At 39.6% G+C, this 24,400-nt stretch overlaps 1 protein-coding gene across 2 annotated transcripts in view; it reads right to left on the bottom strand.

Moving 5' to 3' along the window:
- Window positions 1-24,400, bottom strand: part of ttyh3a (tweety family member 3a) — a 110,737-nt gene that overhangs the window by 25,289 nt on the left and 61,048 nt on the right. For both annotated transcript variants that reach the window (XM_055651123.1, XM_055651122.1), the window contains exons 5-10: window positions 22,588-22,683; window positions 19,771-19,843; window positions 13,607-13,682; window positions 7,782-7,837; window positions 5,782-5,874; window positions 106-198 (exon numbers count right to left, since the gene is read on the bottom strand). In XM_055651123.1, the coding sequence (XP_055507098.1) occupies window positions 106-198; window positions 5,782-5,874; window positions 7,782-7,837; window positions 13,607-13,682; window positions 19,771-19,843; window positions 22,588-22,683 (487 nt within the window). The remainder of the gene's footprint in view (window positions 1-105; window positions 199-5,781; window positions 5,875-7,781; window positions 7,838-13,606; window positions 13,683-19,770; window positions 19,844-22,587; window positions 22,684-24,400) is intronic.

Below are 24,400 nucleotides of genomic sequence, written 5' to 3'. Positions count from 1 at the left end.
ATAGTCCGCAACATGATTGTTTTGGGACTTCAAATTCAGTGAATGCATAGTTAAAACTATTAATAGAAAGTTTTTTTAATACATTGCAGCTCCTTACACACTCACCATGTGAAGACTTCGACAATCAACCAGAGCAGTCAACTGCTGCAGGGTGGTCTCTGTAGAGTTCAATACTATTTGAGTCCGATCCAGATATTCCTGTTAATACATGTAGATGGTGATCACTTTATGGGACATTATTCATAGTATATTTACAGCACTCGTGAATCTCCTTTTACAAGCAGGGAGTGTTTATTGAAACTGGTGAGAGGTTGACAGGACTATGCATACACTATACCAGACCCTTTCAAAACCAGTCAAGCACAACTGCATAATTGCAGATGTCCAGACTACCTCAAACCACAAAACCAACAAGTAATATTTCAAAAGTTGTAATAGTCTAAGTACACTAGATCCAGATGTACTTGGAGCACATAAATTACCAGCATACAAGTCCACTGCGTTATTTAACTTTTTTGCAGTTTGTTCAGTCAACAAGATGCCAAATCTCATCCAGGATTTGAAAAATGTCATATGCGTTAGGCTTGCAAACACATTTCTATTTTACTTGCATGGATAACAAAACCAACCAAAAATGTGGGAGAGCAAAATAATTCAAAGCTTGAACATTATTTAATTTGAATAAAATCAAATCTGGTCTATAAGCTTCTTATTAGAAAAAAATGATTAATGAGAGAATGATTTGCACTCTGAGATTAGAAAGCTTAATAAAGTGAAGATTTTAAGAGTTAATTAATTCTGGTCTGTCACTCTTCTATGCTCTTTCCCTTTCAGCCTACACACCCCCTCTTTCTATGTACTCTCCTTCCATTTTGATAATCATGGCAAATTCCGTAAGCTTGAGCTTTTCAAATGGTGTGGCAGATCTACTCATTGTTTCTGTCAGCCTTGCCCAGGGCATGGGTTCTTGCTGGGATGTCTGCAGTCAGCACACAGTTGAAACCCAGAACATGGAATTACAGGTCTCTTGGTATAAATTGCCAGTTTCAGGGACAGAACATGACTAGCCCGCTCTGGTATTTTAACTTGCTTGCCGATTGGTCAATGTACACAATGTAACGAGATGCCATTTTTACCCAGGATCAGCTGGGCAAGTGGGCTGAGGAATGGCAAATGATGTTTAATTCAGACAAGTGTGAGGTGTTGCATTTTGAGAAATCAGACCAGGGCGGGACCGTCACAGTGAATGGTAGCGTCCTCGTGAGTGTTATAGACCAATGGGATCCGGGAGTACAAGTACATTGTTCCCTGAAAATTACATTTCAGATGGATAGAGTGGTGACAGCAGCTTTTGGCATGATGTGCATCAATGGTAAGATATGTTACATTTGTTGAAGACATTGGTGTGGCTGCACTTGAAGTATTGTGTTTAGTTTTGGTCAATAGAAAAGATGCCATTAAGTTGGAAAAAACGCAGAGAAGATTTACAAGGATGTTGGCAGAATTTGAGGGCCTGAGCTACAAGCAGAAGTCGGTCAGGCAGGGACTTTATTTCTCGCAACACATAATGCTGAGGGGTTATCTTACAGGGATGCATGCAAACATGAAGGGAATAGATACATTGTCTTTTTTCCAGGGTAGGGACAGGTTTAAGGTGAGAAGGAAAGGTTTTATTAGGAGGGGCAACTTTCACAGAGTATGTATGTGTCTGTTTCACAGAGTGTATATGGAATGAACTGCGAAAGGAAGTAGTTGAGTCAAGTACAATAACAATATTTAAAACACATTTGGACAGATACATGGATGAAAAGGTTTTCAGGGAAATGGGGCAAATGGATCTAGCTTAGATGGGGCATCTCGGTCAGCATGGATGCGTTGGACAGTAAGGGCTGATTCCGTGCTGTATGACACTAAGATTCTACAGTGGCTTTAAAAGCTGGTGGGACCAAATCATTCAAATACACTTGGGTTCTATTAAAAAAGTTACAAATAATTAGATTAAAATAAATCAAATTGCAAACAAAAAGTCTACATAATATAAACAAAAGCAGCATTTAGACTATCCTAATCATATCGAGAAAACTCCTTATTTGTGCTAATCCTACACCCTGCAACTAATTTACTTCAATGGTCGACTTGTACCAGGATAATGCCAGTAGACATATTTCCCAGCTCAAGGCTGTGAAGGCGGCACTGCAGCTCATGCTAATGGAACAGCCAGTTTCAGCTTTAAATGCAGGCAGATCTTGGTGGGAGAGTCCCAATGCATTCAAGGGTATATACACTGATAACTTTAAAGAAAAAAAACTACTTTCTTGTTCCTTTGTCAACTAATTTTAACGTGCTTTCTCTAGTTATGATGCATGAGAGAAAAGTTAGCTTTTCTACCCTCCATTTAATATTAGCTACCCTCCAATCCACAGGAACCGATCCTGAATCTATAGAACATTGGAACATGATCACCAATGCGACAACGATTTCTATAGCCACTTCCTTAATTACGCTGGGATGCAGACCATCAGGCCCAGGGGATTTATCAGCCTTCAGTCCCATCAGTCTACCCAACACCATTTCCTGCCTAATGTGGATTTCCTTCAGTGCCTCCGTCACCACAGGTCCTCTGGCTACTAGTACATCAGGAAGATTGTTTGTCTTCCTTAGCGAAGACAGATCCAAAGTACTCAACTGCCATTTTCTTGTTCCCCATAATAAATTCTTCCACTGGAGGACTTGAATTCCAAGGAGAGACATGATAGGCTAGGATTGTTCTCATTGGAGCTATGGAGGCTGAGAGGATGACACTTAAGAAGTTTACAAAATTATGAGCGGCATAGTAGATAAGGTGAATTGCCACAATCTCTTTCCCAAGATAGGAGTCTAAAACTAGAGGGCATAGGTTTCTGACGAGAGGGAAAAGATTTAAAGGGAACATTGAGCACGTAGTATGTATATGGATGAGACGCAGAGGAAGTGGTTGAGTCAGGTGCAATGACAACATTTAAAAGACATTAGTACATGTTTATGCAAAATAAATGTTTAGAGGGACATGGGCCAAATACAGGCAAATGGAGCCAGCTCAGGTTAGCACCGTGGTCGGCATGATCGAGGTGACCTTCAAAAAACTTAAGGAACAGCACTGTTCCAGCCACTCAGCCACCATTCCGAATTACACCATTTATATCACCTAACCACAATTTTTTTTCTCAGTCACAGAGGCCGACGTCAGGAAATCCTTCAGAGGGGTGAACCCCCGAAAAGCGCCTGGACCTGATGGTATACCTGGTCGTGTTCTAAAAACCTGTGCGGACCAACTGGCGGGAGTTTTTACGGACATTTTCAACCTCTCACTTCTGAGGTCTGAGGTCCCCACCTGCTTTAAAAGGGCATCAATTATACCGGTGCCCAAGAAGAGTAAGGTGACGTGCCTCAATGACTATCAACCAGTGGCACTAACGCCGGTGGTGATGAAGTGCTTTGAGAGGCTTATCATTGAGCAAATCAACTTCTACCTCGCCAAAAACCTGGACCCACTGCAGTTCGCTTACCGCCACAACAGATCAACGGTGGATGCGATCTCACTGGCCCTCCACTCCGCACTGGACCACTTGGACAACAAAAACTCATATGTCAGGCTGTTATTCATCGATTACAGCTCGGCATTCAACACAATCATCCCCTCCAAACTGGTTACCAAACTCGCAGAACTGGGTCTCTGCGCATCCCACTGCAACTGGATCCTGGACTTCCTCATCCACAGACCACAGTCTGTTCGTATTGGTGGAAATGTGTCAGCCTCGATAACAATCAGCACGGGAGCACCTCAAGGCTGCTCAGCCCCCTGCTGTACTCACTCTATACCCATGACTGCGTAGCCAACAACAGTGCGAACTCCATCATCAAGTTCGCTGACGACATCACTATTGTGGGGCGTATCACTGATGGGGATGAGTCAGAATCTAGAAGGGAGATTGAGCAACTGTCCATATGGTGCCAGCGCAATAACCTGGCCCTCAACAACAGCAAAACCAAGGAACTGATTGTAGACTTTGGAAGGAGTAGGAGGGGGACCCACAGCCCCATTTATATCAATGGGTCGATGGTTGAAAGGGTCAAGAACTTCAAATTCCTGGGCGTGCACATCTCTGAAGATCTTTCCTGGTCCGAGAACACTAACGCAATTATCAAAAAAGCTCATCAGCGCCTCTACTTCCTGAGAAGATTACGGAGAGTCGGTTTGTCAAGGAAGACTCTCTCTAACTTCTACAGGTGCACAGTAGAGAGCATGCTGACCGGTTGCATCGTGGCTTGGTTCGGCAATTTGAGCGCCCTGGAGAGGAAAAGACTACAAAAAGTGGTAAACACTGCCCAGTCCATCATCGGCTCTGACCTTCCTTCCATCGAGGGGGTTTATCGCAGTCACTGCCTCAAAAAGGCTGGCAGTATCATCAAAGACCCACACCATCCTGGCCACACGCTCATCTCCCTGCTACCTTCAGGTAGAAGGTACAGTAGCCTGAAGACTGCAACAACCAGGTTCAGGAATAGTTACTTCCCCTCAGTCATCAGGCTATTAAACCTGGCTCGGACAAAACTCTGATTATTAATAACCACTTTCTGCTATTTGCACTTTATCAGTTTATTTATTCATGTGTGTATATATTTATATCATGGTGTATGGACACATTCATCTGTTTTGTAGTAAATGCCTACTATTTTCTGTGTGCTTAAGCAAAGCAAGAATTTCATTGTCCTATACAGGGACACATGACAATAAACTCACTTGAACTTGAAATACACCATTTATACACGTGCTAAATTTCACCAGGTCTAAGCTGTGCCCCCTTTACCCAAGGCTTGGTCATCAAATGGAGCAAAGAAATACAATTCTGGATCATTGGTCCAGATGCATCAATTTTAATTATATTGTAGTATCTGCAGAATTTAAATTCAAGTAACTAATTAAATCTGGAATTAGAGTAATGTTGATTCCAATAATATAAAACTTCAATGAAACCTGTTTTGTTCACCAATGGTCTACAGCAAAGGAAATCTATCATGCTTATGCAATCTCTCCCATGCGCGACTCCAGAATTATCAATACCATTGATCTTAACTGCCTCCTCAGTACAGGCGGAGTTAGGGATTGTTATTAATTTCTGGCATTGCCAGCAAGGTCAATATTAACTGAATGAATAAATTAAATGGGTAATAATTTAAGATAATTTGCAAAAGAACTAGAGGCAAATAATTATATTATTGCAATCAGGGATGCTGTGCCTGAAGAGGTAGGTGGAGTAAATTCAACAACTTTCGAAATGTAACATTAAAAAGTGAAAGAAAATTTTGAATTACTGGAAGAAAAAATAACACAGCAGTGAGGCTAATTGAACTTCTCTTTTACAGAGAAAGTGTGGACATAACAGGCAGTTAAGACTCCTGTGAAAAATAATTTAAAGTTGCAATGCATTTGTGAACCAGGTTATATTCCTTATATTGCTCAATCTGTAGAGATTATAGAAAAGATGCATTCAACAGATAAAAGGAATCATAAATGATAAATATCTGAATAACCCTGATAAACATTATCCAATTCACAAAAAGGGATTTTTCTTATGGCACGATTTTCTTCATCATCATTCAATCACCACTGATAGTTACAGTTCCTATTTCATTTCACTGTAAATTGTAAAGACTCAAAAGATTCTTTGGAAACTAGATAAATCAAATGGAAAGTATGTACACGAAAAAATCTATTCCTTTCCTCCAGATGATAATACTTACGCGAGAAGAAGGGAACTCTGGAACAGCTGACTTTAGAAGTTCAGAGACATGATCCTGCATCTCCACCAGAGCTTTATGGCTGCTGGACAGTTTCTGAAGGGGTTAAAAGAAATAAAAGTTTCATTCTTTGCATCTTCTACACCTAAGCGTATTTAACTGTACTATCTTCTTGCACAGGTAGAGCATCATCAGTCTTTTTCCCCAGGTTGAAATGTCAAGTACTAGAGGTAGTGGGTGGGGGAGGAGGAGGGCTTAAAGGAATTTAAGGAGGTAAGTGGTCCATTCTCCATTTTATGGCACTTTTGCATGCAACCACGGGAGGTACAACACCAGTCCTTTCCCATTCAATTCCCTCCATCCAGGGACCCAAACAGTCCATCGAGGTGAAGTAGTGACTAACTTGCAGTTCTTCCAATACATCCATGTCTACAGTGTCAGCTCCTATACACTAGAAGAACCATATGCAAGTTAGGTGATTTCTTTGTGGCTATCTCAATTGAGACTGCAGGAAAGATCTTGCGATTCTGATGGCTCCTTCTTTAACTTACCATCCCACTTAGTTTATTCTAGAGATACAGTGCGGCATCAGGCCCTTCGGCCCACTGAGTCCACACTGACCAACGATTCCTGCAAACGAACACCATCCTACACACACTGAGGACAATTTACAATTTTACCAAGCCAATTGGCCTATAAACCTGTACATCTTAGGCGTGTGGGAGGAATCCAGAGCACCCGGGGAACCCACGGAGGTCACGGGGGGAACATACGAACTCCATACATCCAGCACATGTAGTCAGGATCGAACCTGGGTCTCTGGCGCTGTAAGGCAGCAATTCTACCGCTGCGACACTGTCCCGTCCCTCCACTCGGACTTTCCTGCTTACGTTCTTCTACGTTGTTACAACAAGGTCTATTGAGCACCTCGTCTTCCATCTAGGCACACTGAGCCTCCCAGTGACAATGCTGAATTCTCCAATTTTAGGTTCTGTACTTAGTTCCAAACTAGATATTTGGCCGGTATTCACTTTGGCTCAGGTTTTCTTGTTCTATTAATTTAGTCTGGCCCGCTGAGCATGCCCCACAACCTTGCCATTACAATTCATCACAGCGAAAAAATACTTTAAAATGTCCTCGTAAATGCACCCATTAACCCATCTGGATTCACTCCCGTACTTTTGTGTCTTATTTTTGTAAACCAGCATCTGTAGTTCCTCGTTTTGACATTTCTCTAATTCTTGACTTGCTGAGTGTTTCCAGCATTGAAGCATTTGTTCACCCAAGTTTCAAAATATTATAACCTTCACACCGGCCATCATAGTCAACTTGTTCTCATTACTAAAGAGTCAAAGCACTCAGCAATATTTAATAGTTTATTTTGTTGTCGGATATAATAGGCATAAAGATGTCTCGTACTTCACTATGCTGATGGTTTGAGAAATAATTTTTTTCTACTTTGATTTGGTTTACAAATTCTCTGCAAAATATTACATTAAAGGAAGGGTCTGCAGAACTAAAACTCCTCTAGCTTTGTTACCCAAGTGAATGCCTTCTAAGTGTGAGGAACTGTGTACAGCTGTGTTTGGCAGGTTATTTTACATTGCTGAACTTCACGTGCAAGAAATATTTGTATTCCCCACTGACTCACCAATTTTGTTTTAAAACAAGTTTCCAAGTAAAACAGATAGATAGAACATATTATTAAGAGCACTGTAACGTAGTGTCAGTGTAGACATAGACATGAGCAACATAACTTCATTAGTGAGAACACTATGCACTGGGGTGAAGCCAGAAGTTTTGTATTGGCTTGAGAATTTTAAGGTTTAATATGTCCCTGGATGTATAAATGGAATAAACAGACCAAATCCAAATCTAGAGCACCGGGACTAAGAAGGGATAACAATCTATTTTTATCTATATATTTCCTTCTGAGAGGCATATAAAATGTATATACACAAAAATATATTAGATTGATGTATTACACACAAACACTAACTCACGTGCTGAAAAGGATTTGGGTATCCAATGTTGCATACCAGGTAATAATTTAAAGCATCTGCAAGTAAAAAAAATGAAATATTATAAATTATTGATAATATTTTGAACAGATTTGAAGAATTGTATTTAATTATTGATAAGTGTGTTGAACAGATTTAAAGAATTGTCAGGTCACTTAAATTATATATGGAACAAGCAAAGTACAAGGATACCGAGCCAAGCTATGTCAGCCTTCCAATCTATCATTAAAAACCTTAAATATACCTTCAAAAACTTAACAGTTCTTGATTAGTATTGGTGTCAGAGAAAGCAGAAGAATGGGGTTACAAGGGAGAGATAGATCAGCCGTGATGGAATGGCCTAAATCTAGTCCTATCACCTATGATCAGTTTGACAGTATTCCAGTGGGTGACTTGGGACCAACTGACAATACTAGGATTAATGACGCACTGAATGATATAAGAACAGGTTTTTGTTTAAGTATGAGAAATCCAACGTCTCCTCTAACTAAAGCTAATTTTACGCACAGTTAAATGCAATGTTGGCAATTCTTTGTTGAAAAAAAAATGATTGGATGCATAAAATTAAACCAAATGTATCCTCAAGTCATCCTTGCAAAACAATTGTCGTGATTTTTAATAATTATAATGTTCACTAGCACTTTACCAGACTGAAAATTTGAAAGTTTAGCTTTACTATTCAACATACATTAAGGCCTTGAATCCAAATCTAAAGTATAAATGTTATCCTAAAGATTTTAACACGTAATAATGACATATCCATTTATTTTATATCTGATTTCCAACATTTGCAGTTTTTAGTTTAAACACCTTGCCTCTCATCATGGGATTATCTCCCGACATATAGATCAGATTCCCTGAAGATGAACCTTTCCATAGCAATTCTTCACAAAATAATACATATTAATTACATTTCATTACGCAGTTTTTTTAAATTAAATGATTATTAAACAAATCGAATCTCAATTTCTTTCTTGCTCCAATGCTGAATAATTTCAAGAAAAATCAGAATGATACCCTATCTTCTACCAAATAAATTGGCTTTTTATATTTTCATGGGAAAATGCAACTGATTGCCTCGAAATATTTATAAATTTTCTTCCTGTCACGAATGATGGATTCTAGAAAAACTCGGTGACATGACAAGAAAACGTGACATGTAACGTGTAATGTTTGGTGCATCAAATGTTTAAATTTTAAGCTTTCGTTTCTCAGTGGGGACATTGATTATGCTGAATGATGCGTGCATAGTAACTAAAAACCAAGGTTATCAAACCTACATTTAATGGTCGTATGTTATTTTTACACAAAATACAGTTATCTCAAAAATGGTTTCCATGGTTCACACTTTCTAATTATTCTGAGGAAAAAAAAACATAAAACCAATTTGTACTTGCTGTCATGCCCCAAGACCCAGTTACCTACATAATCATTTATGACAGAAGTACTATATTGGCAATGACATTTCAGACTCATTTAGGACAGGTATTTAATAATTTATCATTACACATTATTAATCTCTCCATTGATAACTTCAATGCTCTCTCGGGTGGTAAGGAATGCAGTAGGTGGGTAACTGTTCAAGAAATAATTAGTTAAGGATGTTGGTGGAGTCTGCTTCTTGAACATTAATAGTCCCCATGAAATAACAATGATTTAAAATTGCACATATTTCTAAGTTCTACCAATTCTCTTAGTTTATTTCACGTCAACCAACAAATAACCAGCAAACATTTTTCTCGTGCCTCTTCCTACTTTGTACTGTATGTTAGCAACACTGTCCAACAGTTATTTGTTTCAGAAGGATTTATTTCCACGTTTACACTAATGCAGCGAAGCTGTATCTCACAAACTATCACAGATATACCACTTTTTGTTAACATAACACCAAGATAAACCTGAATATTTTCCTCAAATTAAAAAAGGTCAGTTATTTTAACTATGGTGTATGGCACTAATTATGGAGCGATGAAAATGAGGTTTCCCTGTTGAGTAACAGATTCTGTACGAATCTGTATCCAGGTGCATAGGGTGGCACTAGGATAGAATATAGAAACAAGGAACAGCAGATGCTGGTTTATAAAAAAACCCCACAAAAGTGCTGGAGTAACTCAGTGGGTCAGACAGCATCACTGGAGAGTATGGAAGGTGACAAATCATGTTGGGACCCTTCAGTCTGATTGTGGGTGGGGGGGTGGGAGAGGAGGTGGGGGAAAGAAAGCTGGAAGAAAGGAGGGGCATGACAGAGCATGGCAGGTAATAGGTGAGCTCAGGCTTTTCAAAGGCAGATGGTTGGGCAAAGGCCAGAGATGGGGGGGGAGAAAAAAAAAGGTTGTGGACAAATTGATTGAAGAGTGACGAATTGTGATGCCAGAAATGTAAGACGCTGGATAAAGCATTGTGTTATTTAAATCACAGCAGGAGATCATTTCTTAGCTTCTGCCCACAAGGGAAGGCATCCAGTATAATTAAAAATTGAAGACGAAAGTGGACAGACCAATTACCTAGCGGCTCCTCTTTCCAATGAATCACAAAGACTGTCAGATCCATCAGAGAAACCATATTAGACTTATGGTTGTCTGCCAATTTAAAAGGCTGCATGCATCCCACAGCATATATCCAAGATTACCGGATATAGGGGGAAAAAACAATGTCTTACGATCAATTTCTGTATTCCTCAGAATACTATCACAGCCTAAGAATTCCTTCCTACACACTAAGAAATTATTATACTAGTCAGTATTTATATTTGCAGTGAGATCAGTATATCGTGTATATTACTTGGATTGGATGTCTATATTTAGTTTCTATTTAGGCAAGATTAATATTCAAATTATTATTTATGTTACATGGATGGTCAAATGTAGAAAATATTACAGGTAGACACAAAATGCTGGAGTAACTCAGCGGGACGGGCAGCATCTCTGGAGAGAAGGAATGGGTGATGTTGAGTCGAGACCCTTCTTCACTTCTGAAGCTGCCCGTACCACCAAGTTACTACAGCATTCCGTGTCTACCTTAGAAAATATTACATTTCCATTGTCCAAATATATATTTTTTACATCCATGTCACTTTCCTAAGATACAGTCTTTGGCTCAGACTAAACCCAGATAAAGTCCTGGTCAAAACAGCATATTTGGGTTTGAATCCACCCAAGGTTCAACACTGAGTTCAACAAAAGATCATAATCTACTGCCCCTGTTCGCTTTAACAGCAGTTGCACTATCGCCTTTTGCATCCCTAGATCCATTATTAAGACCCTATAAACCCACCAACATTCCCCTTTGTTTGTTAACTTGCACTAACCCTAATCACTCAGATCCTCCATTCCTAAGGAGCCCCTCGCTTTCTTTCATCTCCAACTTCTGTAGGTCTGATCTTGCTCAAATTCCATTGAAACCTCTTACAGTTCCAGATATCAACATGAAATATTCCCATTCAATCACTGCAGATTCTGCTTACCTACTGAGTATTCCCAGCAATTTCCAATTTTACTTTATCGTCTCATTGCAGAAAGTATTGTTGGAAATAAATTAACGCAGTGAGATACAATTAGTTCAAAATGTGCAGGAAGGAACTGGTTTACACCGAAGATAAGACACAAAATGCTGGAGTAACGTAGCAGAACAAGCAGCTTCTCTCCAGATGCTGCCTGCCACCCATTCCTTCTCTCCAGAGATGCCGCCCGTCCCGCTGAGTTACTCCAGCATCTGCCTTCCCACACATTTCGAGATACAATAAGAGTTCAGGATTTCAATCACGGCTACAGAAGATCACGACTACAATGACACTAATGCAAAAAAAAAAAAATGTATGAAGAGAATAGCTGGAATATTGGCAATTCAATATTTAAAGGATTGTCTTTTTTTCCCCAACATCATAGTCAAAGAGATTCTTCCTCACATTAATTTCTTAATTGCTTACATAGGAAGCATTTTACAAACCAGGATGTTAATTTTACTCTAAGATGACAATGCACGATTAAAATCAATTTAATCAGATATACTTTTAAAATTCTGTATTTTTAATATGATCAAAAGCAGTCTGCATCTCATTGAAAATATATCATGGTGAGGAGCTTCAGGCACAGCATATAGCCTGATCAATACAACTTTGAAAATGTAAATTCACTGATGAGGAGCCATCATGTATCAACAACATAATTCGGACCAGATCATATTAGTAGGTGCTGAATCAATGACTAACTAGCTACCTTCACAAATAAGTAATTATTAAGTGGGTTTACAGTTAATAACTCCTCCTTAAGCATAAACTAAAGATGGCTGCAATACAGGCCTGGCAGAGCATCACCAGAGAAGACACCCAGCAACCTGATGATGTCCATGAATCGTAGACTTCAAGCAGTCATTGCATGCAAAGGATACAACAAAATACTAAACATGACTACTTTCATTCACACGACATTGCTGTGTCCCAAACATTGTGGTGCCCTGAAATGGGGGGGACAATGTATAAATATAGCTATAATTTTACATGGTGAAACCAAAATGTATAAAAATGGCCTTTATTAAAATCTGACAATGTGTACTTTAACCACATGTGATTTTTTTTTTGTATTACAAATCTCAAATTGTGGAGTACAGAGGCAAATAAATAAATGATGGGTCTTTGTTCCAAACATTATGGAGGACACTGTATGTTCTCCCTGCGAACACATGGGTTTTCCCCGAGATCATCCCACACTCCAAAGACGTATAGGTGTGTAGGTTAATTGGCTCGGTATAAGTATAAATTATCCCCAGTGTATGTAGGGTGGCGTTAATGGGATCGCTGGTTGGCGTTGACCCGGTGGGCCGAAGCGCCTGTGTCTCTAAATTAAACTTCATTAATTGAGGTATTTTTCCAGTTAACATGAGGAATAGAAACATAGAAAATAGGTGCAGGAGGAGGCCATTCAGCCCTTCGAGCCAGCACTGCCATTCATTGTGATCATGGCTGATCGTCCCCTATCAATAACCCGTGCTGCCTTCTCCCCAAATCCCTTGACTCCACTAGCCCCTAGAGCTCTATCTAACTCTCTCTTAAATCCATCCAGTGACTTGGCCTCCACTGCCCTCTGTAGCAGGGAATTCCATAAATTCACAACTCTCTGGGTGAAAACGGTTTTTCTCACCTCAGTCTTAAATGACCTCCCCTTTATTCTAAGACTGTGGCCCCTGGTTCTGGACTCGCCCAACTTCCTGCTGGACATATACAAGAAGAGATGCATCAACAGAGCCATCTCCATCATCAAAGACCCTTACCACCCATCGCATGACTTTTTCACCATCCTCCCATCTGGGAAGAGCTACAGGAGCATCAGCTGCAAAACCAGCAGGATGCTCCTCAGCTTCTTCCCACAGGCTATAAGACTGTTAAATGAACTTTCCCCCCTGCCAAGTATCGTGCACAAACACCCCACACTGCAGCAGAGCCACTGTTGTGCCGCTGCCGGTCGGAACGGCTGTTGAATGTTATTGAATGTTATTAGAGGGTTAGATTGTTCATGACATGTATTTTAATTTTAATTGCTATTTATTTTGTAACGAAAACTGAATGGACACTGGTTGAGAAACGTTTTTTTGTTTCCTCTGAGTATGCGAATACTCAGGAAATGACAATAAAGATTTATAATTACAATTACAATTTAAATATAGCTATTTTGGAATCAATTTCTCACATAGACTTTAGATTAAATAGCACCAGTCAGCTAACTATATTACACAAAGTACATACAGAGTCGTTACATTTCATTGACAATAAATGCAGAGGAATTTCTTACGAGTTCTATTTGAAGACAACATACCTTTTGCAATAAGACCAAGTCTGTCCACCATTTTGGAAACGTACACATCTGGAGATACACAGAAATCACTTGAACCCTGTTCAAGAAATAAAAATGTCAAATCAATAACATAGAAGCCTAAAATAAATGGAAACTGGAAGAGCATCTTTAAAAAATATTAACCTATCTTTTGTTATTTACAAGTTAGGGCCATATGCATAAATGGCTGCATTGGCTTTACATGGGGATATAAAAACCTCCATTAGATATCTTCTGGTAACATATTAAACCATCTTACCTAACCACCAAAAAAAACCAACTTAATAGCAGAAATTCTCTCTTCCCCTTCAATGTAGAATTTTGAAATAAAATAATTTTAATTACACCATTTTCTGTTCTTTCACAGCATTATAGGACAGGTTTAAATGGATATGGACCAAACGCAGGCAGGTGGGACTATTTTCGATGGGACATGTTGGTCACAGTGGGCAAGTTGGACCGAAGGGCTTGTTTCTATGTATGACTCTATGTATGACTCTATCTGGTTTAAGACATCCAATAAGTTGTTAATTCACTCTTAAATGGGGAGATGGTCAAGCATGGGATCAGGGGAGTTTGCAAGGATAGGCAAGGGGTGCAAGATATTGGGAAAGTGAAAGGTGTGGAGACTGAGAGTACAGGAGGGGAAGGTGCAAGGGTTAGAATTAGGATGGTGCAATAGCCAGTCAACGTCAAAAATAATTTCTTAAGAAAGAAGATCTAAGAACACCAAATGCTGTAAACGTTTGTGAATTGTTGGATGGCACTGTAAAATGTTTCCCAATCCTTCAGTCCTCGTGCATGATTAAAGTACGTCACATCTGGAGACTGAAAAATATACTTAATTCTCAATATCCACTGATGTGCAATCCAAGGATTCACACTCTTGGAGTCAGTTACATGTTACAGCGAGCATTGATAAATATCGTGCAGTCATCCAGAGCCCTCTCTGTCTGTACATTAGGGGAACTTCTGCCCGAGGGTTCCCAGGAAACACAATGATTTTACCATCCAGCTTCCCTCTAATTAGGGTGGGACCTAATTATTTGGAGCAGGAGCAGAGCTAAGCTCTGAGTCACAGGTGCAACACCCACTATTGTTCCTCGATTCAGACTCAGACAAAGCAACAGCTCCAAACTTAAAAGAACAATGGCAATTTGTCACAGTTTCGATGTACGAATTGGGCCCATGGGATTCCAAAATCCTCCCATTTGGAGATTGGAAGATGAAGGTTGTTGTAGAGAAAAGCTCCATCTTTCCATGGCCACCAAAGCATATTTAAACCTTATGGAGCAGTGATTTTGGGAATAATGGAGGTCACCCGAGTTGTTAGTTTTAACTAGGAAGAGCCTTAGTGTATCAGCCAATTTTGTTATTGGCAGGTAACTCCTGCTCCTATGCCTCATGGAAATACAGGAGTGAGCATAAATTTCTGAATTATGAACTTGCCTGTTTCTATTTCCAAAATAGAAATATGATAGGCATATGGAGTCCATGATGGCTTAGCAAATGATTATGTGGCAGAATACTGCTTGACCTATTCCCTGGGTTTCAACTGCAACCTTTGAAACACTGACAGCAAATATTGAAGAAACTTTGATGCTTTCAAGACCAAAGGTGAAAGGAGGTTCAGCATGAGAGAGGGCCTTCATATGCAGGTCTTGGTGTTTACAAGTACAGAGGGGCAAAATGCTGTTCCAGCTTGTAGAATCAAGGAAAGCTCAGACCAATAATCTGCTGAATTAAAGGTGGTTTAACGTCAACAATGCCAGGGCAAGATTGAATAAAGAGTGCACTCATAGCACTGAAAAGTCATTAGTGCCTACTGTCCACTTGGACATAGTTTAGATGATTCCTACCCCCATACTGCAGTTTGATTGTATTATTCTTTTTGTGGGAAGGGAATATTTAAAAATGACTCAATATAGTACAACTGCCATTGGAAGCCTAGGCTGACTGGGTTTTCTTCTACAGACTGAAGATCAAGCTGGACATGGAGCCTATTCAATTTTACTGATCTGTTCAGCTTATCCAGTATTAATTCAAAAAACCTGTCTTGCAACTTTTGAGCAAGATCAAGATGATGGCATTTCATTTTGTCATCATCAGTTCTCTCATTCTTATCCAATCTTCAAATCTAACTCAGATGCAACCACTCAATATTCGATGCCAATGTTTTACAATTCAGTTCCATTGACTCTAACCATCTGAAGCATGCAAATTATTACCAGCTGGATCTGTCAGCTGTAGAACAACCATCCAGCATTTTGGAAAGTTATCAGATTTCATTTCTAGAAAGCCTAAACATCAATGCACATATTCCACTTAATGTTCCCCTTGATTAGGGAGTTGAGAAAATGCTTCTTTTTTTTTAAGCGATATGTTCTCATGAATTAAATATCTTAAATCTGTGCATCAAAACCAATCACCAATATCAGAAAAACAAAAGAAACAAAGGTTGTTTAGGAGCCTCCAGGGAAGGCAACTACAGTCAAATACACAGAGAATTGGCAAGCTTTGGCCACAAACTTGAACCACCCTTCCCTTTTTTCTTGTTTGACTGGATATATTTATTTCTGTTAACTCTTGAGATTATTTTAACAATTATACCACCAACATCCCCATTTGTTTGTTAACTTGCACAACTTAATATGTCATGTTTATATGTCATTAAGGCAGACAGAGAGTTGTATGTTGTGAACTCTAGAGCTTTGGGTCTCACCAAATGAAGGCAAGGAAATTAATAGTGGAACAATTTAATACAGGGGTGATCAAGACCCTGGAATTAAAGGAGCATCGATATCTCAGACAGTTACAGGGCTGGAGGAGGTTACTGAGAATTAAGCTAAAATAAATTAAAATGTGGCCTAACTAGGGGTTGATGTGGGTGAGCAAACAAAGAGTGGAGGCTGACTGGGATAATGTAAGCTAGCCAATGTAATCTAGCCAATTCTGGACATCAAGTCTAAATCACAGGACTGCGTGCTCAAGGTAGAATATTGTTTGGTGATACAGACAAGAAGTTGATATGGAACATAAATTCCATCCACACATCAGCCTGACAACAGAATAGTAATTCATTCATCTTTTAAATAATTCTACTCTACACTGCCACATTTTTACAATCGTTATCATAACCCTTCTTATTACCACAGCAAGACTTGCAGATTGTCACTTTTCTTTTATAGATAGATAGCCTTTATTGTCTCTCACTTCAGTATTTTAGGTTACAAGTATGCCTGATGGACAAATTACAATAAAGCTCTGGTATATTAATTCATCAACAAAGCGTACTGAATAAATCTCAAAGTAATCTTGTTCATAATAATAAATTGACCAAGAGGCAAAATTGTTTGCAATCTCAAATCCTAAACTTTGTAGATGGTCCCTTTAGATATTGTGACCAAACAAAACCAGTATTTTGTATTGTAAATTTTAGATTTAAACAACATTTCATTTTGCACATTATATACTGCACGAGTAATGTTCCCATCTTTTCCTCTAAAATGTGAGAAAAGAATGTTGCTGCTGAGCCAAAAGATACTGGGCTCAGGGGTCCTCATATCCTGCGCACGTCCCACTCAATATTATGCAACCATGGCTCTTCAAATCTATGTAAGTGGGTGGGCATGGTGGTGCAACGGTAGAGTTGTAGCCTTACAGTGCCAGAGACCCGGGTTAGATCCTAGCTATGGGTGCTGTCTGTACGAAGTTCGTACGTCCTCCCAGTAACCACGTGGGTTTTCTCAGGGTGTTCCGGTTTCCTCCCACACTCCAAAAACGTGCAGGTTTGCAAGTTAATCGGCTTCAGTAAAAATTGTAAATTATCCCCAGTATGTAGGATAATGTTAGTGTACGGGAATCGCAGGTCTCGCGGATTTGGTGGGCCGAAGGGTCTGTTTCCGCGTTGTATCTCTAAAATAAACTAAAAAGCCGTGTGCAAGTTCGTAAGCAGCAGATTCCATGATCGGAATATCCTGCTTTCAATAAGAAAACAAAACTATGGAATGGCAATGAATTCCAAAGCAAACAAAAAACAAAATGAAAGTTATCAAGAAAAGATCTAACAGACCTAGTTACTTTTCTCTCGTGTAAAGACTGAGCAGAGTAATAGAGTATTTCATAATTGTTAAAGGACTTGATAGAGTGGACACAGAGAACATGTTTCCACATGTGGGGAAGAACATGATCATGAAATATATACACAACATGATCACCAGATAATCTAAAGGAATTCAGAAGGAACTTCTTTACCCACAGGATGGAGGAGAACATGGAAATTGCTACAATTGAATGGTTAAGGTGAATATTATTGATACATCAGATATATGATAGCCACATCTGCATATGCTTGACAATTGATTATGTGGTAGAATACAGCTTAGCCCATTCCCTGGTTTTCAACTGCAACCCTTGAAACGTTGACAGCAGATATTGAAGAAACTTTGAGGCTTTCAAGACCAACGATGGAATAATATTGTTCAAGAAGGAACTGCAGATGCTGGAAGATCGAAGGTACACAATAAATGCTGGAGAAACTCAGCGGGTGCAGCAGCATCTATGGAGCGAAGGAAATAGGCAACGTTTCGGGCCAAAACGTCGCCTATTTCCTTCGCTCCATAGATGCTGCTGCACCCGATGGAATAATATTGATGTAATAATAGTTAGGTACGAACGTCAGCCAGGACTAGACAAGTCAAATAGCTGGGTATCCACTGGAATTTGTACAAACAGATCAAGTTTAAGAAAACCAGTTTAAATTGAATAACACAGGAACATTTATTTTTAAAAAGATTGTAAGTACATCAACTGGCATTATAAAAGGTGGCAGTGGCCAAAATGTAATTTGGTGGATGCGTGAAAAGTGAACTAATTATTCTTGGACAATAACTATCTATATTCCAACGCTGTTTTTACGCAAAATAAAGTCTCCAACATCTAAAAGTTTTTTTAAGTCTCACTTCAAATATAATCCGTCAAAATCATATTCTATAATTGATTGTAAGTACAAAACAAAACTAAAACTGAAAATGTTTTGACAGTATTACTGAAAATGACTCAAAAATGAGCAATATTCAGTTGGGGTAAAAAAAAGAATTAACATTACTAAACTGGATACATAACTAGGACAAATACTGACACCATCCTCCACTTGTATAAACTGATTCAGACATGCTCAGGGAATGTCACATTCCTCATTTAGATTCAGTATATCTAAAGTCAGTGATAAATTGCAGAGCACAAATGAGGCCACACGCACTGCCACAGTCGAACTTCTAGTAGAGTAGCAGCCTCACAGCACCACGGACCCGGGTTCGATCCTGACCTCCGGTGCCTTGTTTATGGGGTTTGCACATTCTCCCTTTGACAGTGCAGTCAGTGTCACAATGCAGGTTGGTGGGTCATGGTAAAGTACCCTTGTTGTAGATGAGTGGTGGAAAGCAATGGGAGCAGATGGGAAGGAAAACAATGTTTTCTATGTTTACAAAAACATGGAGGGGTGGAGTTGGCAAAAATGTGGCAGAGTAAAAAATATGGATTAACGTAAAATGAGTGTGAATGTGTGGTTGACAGCTGGCATGGACTGAAGGAACCAAAGGGCCGGTTTCTCTGTTATGTCTCTCTATGACACCATCCAAAAAATGTAATTCATTTTTAATAAATCTGTGATTTTGCAAATCAATTGATAAAGGTACTTAAATAAATCAACAGAATGATTTTAGGAAAGCCATTAGATTAGGGGAATAATTAATTAATTCATATATTTGGTAGTCGTTTTTTCCACTGGTTGCAGCTGAAACTATTTTTCAGTTTACCTGTGATTTTACAGACTTTGAAAGTTCCAGGCACTCAGGGTGCCATTTGAATGGGGTCTCCCCAATCTCCCCATATCTGCATGCACTTCTACCATATGGCCATGCTTTTTCTCATACCACAACGACATGTTGGTAGGTTAATTGTCAAATATAGATTCACCCTTGATGTAGGACAAAATGGGAGTTTATGGCATGCCCGATAGAATAAGTTGCAGGGCTACAAGGAACAAAAAGAGGGGGAATTGGATTGGTCTGCTGGGAGCCAGCACGGACATGATGGGCTGAATGGATTCCTTCTGTGACATAACTGGGCATGGAAGCAAAACTCACCACTGAGACTGCCAGTTCCAGGCCTAGAGAACTCCAGCTGATAATCAAGGTTAACACTCCCAGGAGAGCAGCACTGCAGAGGAAGAAATGATGCAATGAGAAGCACAATCATTGCTGGATTAAAATAAACACAAGAGGTTAACAGTGAAAGACCACACAAACATTTTGAACTTGCCTTGTTCACACCTCAATACCAACATTTCCTGATTACCCAAGAAAAAAAAATCAATTTATATATAATGCATTTTAATCAGTCAAATTGAAACAATTTTTTATTTTTTAAAGCCTCAACTTTGTTTTATCATATCCTTCTTGATGAAAAGTCACCAATCTGAAATAATGAGCCAGATCACTCTGAACTGGACCCCATTATATAGTTGCTTCTGGTCATTGCGCACTTGATCCAGATGTGGCAGATCACTGAACTTAAGAGATACAGCGTGGAAACAGGCCTTTCGTCCCACCGAGTCTGCACCAACCAAGGATCGTCCCGCACATTAGCAGTACCCTACACAATAGAGCCAATTTACAATTTTACCAAAGCCAATTAACCTACAAACCTGTACATATTTGGAGTGTGGGAGGAAACTGGAGCACCTGGAGAAAACCTATGAGGTCACAGGGAAAAAGTAGAAACTCCGCTCAGACAGCACACGTAGTCAGTATCAAACCCGGATGTACAGCGCTGTAAGGCACAAAGACTGCCGCAGCGCCATCCCAAATATTTTTTTATTTCTCAAACATCGAGACATGAAAAAACAAATAAAATGGAAGCAAATAATTAAATTAGAAATGTAAACACTACTGGACAAAATTAATAAACATAATTGCAGCAAATAATAATAAATTAAACCCATTTAAAGTTACCTGTGCCTTTGGCTCCTAACACGAGGGTCATGATTCTCTGTGAAATCTAAAGTGAGGCTTATCTCAGTGATAATTCCCCAGCATTATGCCAATGAACCCCAGCACGACCAGGCTACACCTCCCAAAGCTACCAAACTCTAAAGTGCTCACTCACAAGTCCAGGTCTGCCTTCAGACCGAATAGCCGAACTTCAGCAACTGCAGCTACGGCCAGTAAAGTTCCAACCATTGAGTGAGATTCTCTCACCACAGATACAGCCTGGCCTACTTCCCCCCTTTCCCCTTCACTCCCAAACATTTTTCCTTTTATTTCGAAGCTAGTAGTACTTTGCTTTTGTATTCAATTCTTTGGCTGTTTGCCACTAATCATGACTTCATTTACTGGCCATTTCTTTTCAGTGCTGCACTCAAGGGAACACTCTTCATGTGAATTTTAGCAGTTAACTGCCTGTGGAGAGCATCACTATTGAGCTAAATATAGTGCTCATGTCCATTTCAATTTATAGGTGGTGACTTTTGCTGCCAGTCAATGATCGAGTTAGCTTTAAAAAATAAAAGTGCTGGAGTAGCTCAGCAGGTCAGGCAGCAGCACTAGTGGGCGTGGATAGGAGAAATTTCATAAATGATAGGAGCAGAATTAGGCCATTCGACCTATTAAGTCTACTCCGCCATTCAATTATGTTAAGATACTTGCTTAGTTTAGAGAAACAGCGCGGAAACAGCACTGTGCCACCCAATGTGTCGCCTCAAGTGCTGGGCTTGGGAAGGAAATTGACCAAGGTTCCAACTATAATTCCTCTACCGGAAGTACTTGTGTAGACACTGAGAAAGGGTTAAATAATATGCCAATATTCATTTTTTTAAAATTAAAGTTACATTTCAGTCAGCTAGTCTTTTCCCTCAAAAGGAGAAGAGTAAATGAAAATTGTGTATAGAGAAAAAAAGTGAACAAAGTCCCTAAGTCAAGGGTTCCCAACCTGGGGCAAATTTACCCCAGGGGGTAAATTTCACCTACCTAGAGGGTAAATTTGTAGATTCTGCATTTGTACATATTTTTTCTCATTAACTGACTGTGGTTCTGGTATACCGGTATCTGTTTATCATTAGTTGTTCATAAATAATTGAAATAATATTGTTTTGTGCTATTAAAATTGCTAGGGGTATACGGGACAATAAAAGGTTGGGACCCCTGCACTAAGTGATCCTGCAATATGAAATTAAGCCACAAGTAAAATTGTGATAGATGGGGGAGGTGTTGAAGTTATTTACTTTCGTCTTGACAATAGACAATAGGTGCAGGAGTAGGCCAATCGGCCCTTCGAGGCAGCACGGCCATTCAATGTGATCACGGCTGATCATCCCCAATCAGTACCCCGTTCCTGCCTTCTCCCCATATCACCTGACTCTGCTATCGTTAAGAGCCCTATCTAGCTCTCTCCTGAAGTATCCAGAGAACTGGCCTCCACCGCTTTCTGAGGCAGAGAATTCCACAGACTCACAACTCTCTGTGAGGAAAAGTGTTTCCTCGTCTCCGTTCTAAATGGCTTACCCCTTTTCTTAAACTGTGGCCACTGGTTCCGGACTCCCCCCAACATCAGGAACATGTTTCCTGCCTCTAGCGTGACCAAACCGTTAATAATCTTATATGTTTTAATAAGACTTCCTCTCATCCTTCTAAACTTCAGAGTATACAAGCCCAGCCGCTGCATTCTCTCAGCACATGACAGTCCTGCCATCCCGGGAATTAACCTTGTAAACCTACGCTGCACTCCCTCAATAGCAAGGATTCCACGTCATCTTTCTTATTAACCTGAACAAAATTGTGAAACTGCCTCAAGGGGAATAATACTGTAACAACAATTTCCCTGGAGAAGGTTTTATTCTTAAAAATACCGTGAAACTTGACAATCATCAAGATACAATGAATACTGATATACATAATCGCACTTACCAAATAAGGATTGCTTTTGAGTTTCTAATTAATCCAAACAGCACCAGTAGACAGATAAGAACATCAAAAAGTAGCAGGCCGAGATATCCCAACCACCTGTGAAGAAAAATAACAATTTTAATAATGCAAACCGAGACAGAAAGATTTCATAAACATCTTATACTATACCACTTAAGGGCAGAAATCATTGTTAAATGTCAAATTTCACCAAATAAAACTGTTCTCTTACAGAATATGTAGGAAGGAACTGCAGATGCTGGTTTAAACCAAAGATAGACACAAACTGCTAGAGTAATTCAGCGGGACAGGCAGCATCTCTGGAGAGAAGGAATGGGTGACATTTCAGGCCTAGACCCATCTTCAGTCTTCTCTACCCAAAACCCATTTCACGTGTCACCTTTCTTATTAACCTGGACAAAATTGTGAAATTGCCTCAACGCTTCAGACTGAAGAAGGGTCCCCACCCAAATCGTTACCCATTCCTTCTCTCCAGAGATGCTGCCTGTCCCACTGAGTTACTCCAGCATTTTATGGCTATGTTCTCTTACAGAGGTGTGCTTGAGATGCGTCAGGATCTCCTGCATGTAACTTGGTTGAGATCAGAAGACCACCTCATCCAGAATATAGCTCTACCATGATGCTTTATCATTGCTAAAAAGGGAAATATAAATACAAATGCATGATGTGTTGCATATGAGGAGGATAATATTACTTTGGAGGTAACGGAGTAAAGATTCATATTGGCTATTGGAATGATAGGTCTGCTGCACAGTAAGAGATAGAACTATCTAGGTTTACATCCTTCAGAGGTTAAAAGAATTAGAGGCAACTTCATTGAGGCATGCACCATTTTTTAGAGGGTTCTCCATGGTAGATAGTGGGAAGATGGTTTTGGAGCTGTAGAGCCTAGAATTAGAATCAAAATAGCATAGCATCAAAATAAGGAGTATGCCTTTTAGAAATGAAATGAAGGAAAATGTTTCCATTTGGATGGTGGGTCATTGGAATACTCTAGCCTGGTGGGATGAAGACACCCAGTCATTAAATTCATTCAAAACAGAGACCGAAAGATTTCTAAATGTTAAAGGAATCAAAGAATGCGGGGATGGGGTTGGGAAATAATGTTGAGGTGGAAGATCAGCCTTGATCTAGTTTAAAACTGGAGCAAGCTTGAGGGCCAGAGGGGCTACTTTTGTTCATATTTTTTATGTCCCAAGGGCCTCCACATGAACAGTGCTACATTCCATGCTGCATCTGTTCAGAGTGATTGTATCGTTGGTAGGATTATGGTAGTCATTTTACTTTGACATTTTGTTGCATGACATTATGGGATATTTACAATTCCTTGGTATTAAATTTTGTGACTATTTAAACCGTCTAGCGAGAAGAAAACAAAAGTCACAAACACAAGATTCGCATTCTGCCTCTTACAAATAACTGTTCACTTTTACACAAATTCTGATTGCCTCTTACACCATGTGCTGAACAGATTAAGAAGTTCAGTTCATGAAGTTTGCGGGAGCACAGACCGGCAGCAGAAAAATAATCTATTTAGACTCTTGAGCGCGTTTCATTACTCATTAAGATCATGGTTGATTGTTGAGCAAACCAACCTCATTAAATAAGGATATTAGGGAAATAGGACCAAGATAAATAGTTCTCCAGGTTAAAATAAACAATTTCCCTTGCTTCGAGTGTTGCTTTTGGAAGGGAGCTCCTAGTTCTACAGTCAGCATGTAGAGTGTCTGCTAACTTCACTCTTGCAAGGAGTGGTTCAAAGTTTTAAATTGGGGATGATTATTACAGGAGAGCA

Source organism: Leucoraja erinacea, chromosome 20 (genome assembly GCF_028641065.1).
Source record: "Leucoraja erinacea ecotype New England chromosome 20, Leri_hhj_1, whole genome shotgun sequence".
NCBI lineage: Eukaryota > Metazoa > Chordata > Chondrichthyes > Rajiformes > Rajidae > Leucoraja > Leucoraja erinaceus.
This window is presented reverse-complemented; position numbering and strand designations above follow the sequence as displayed.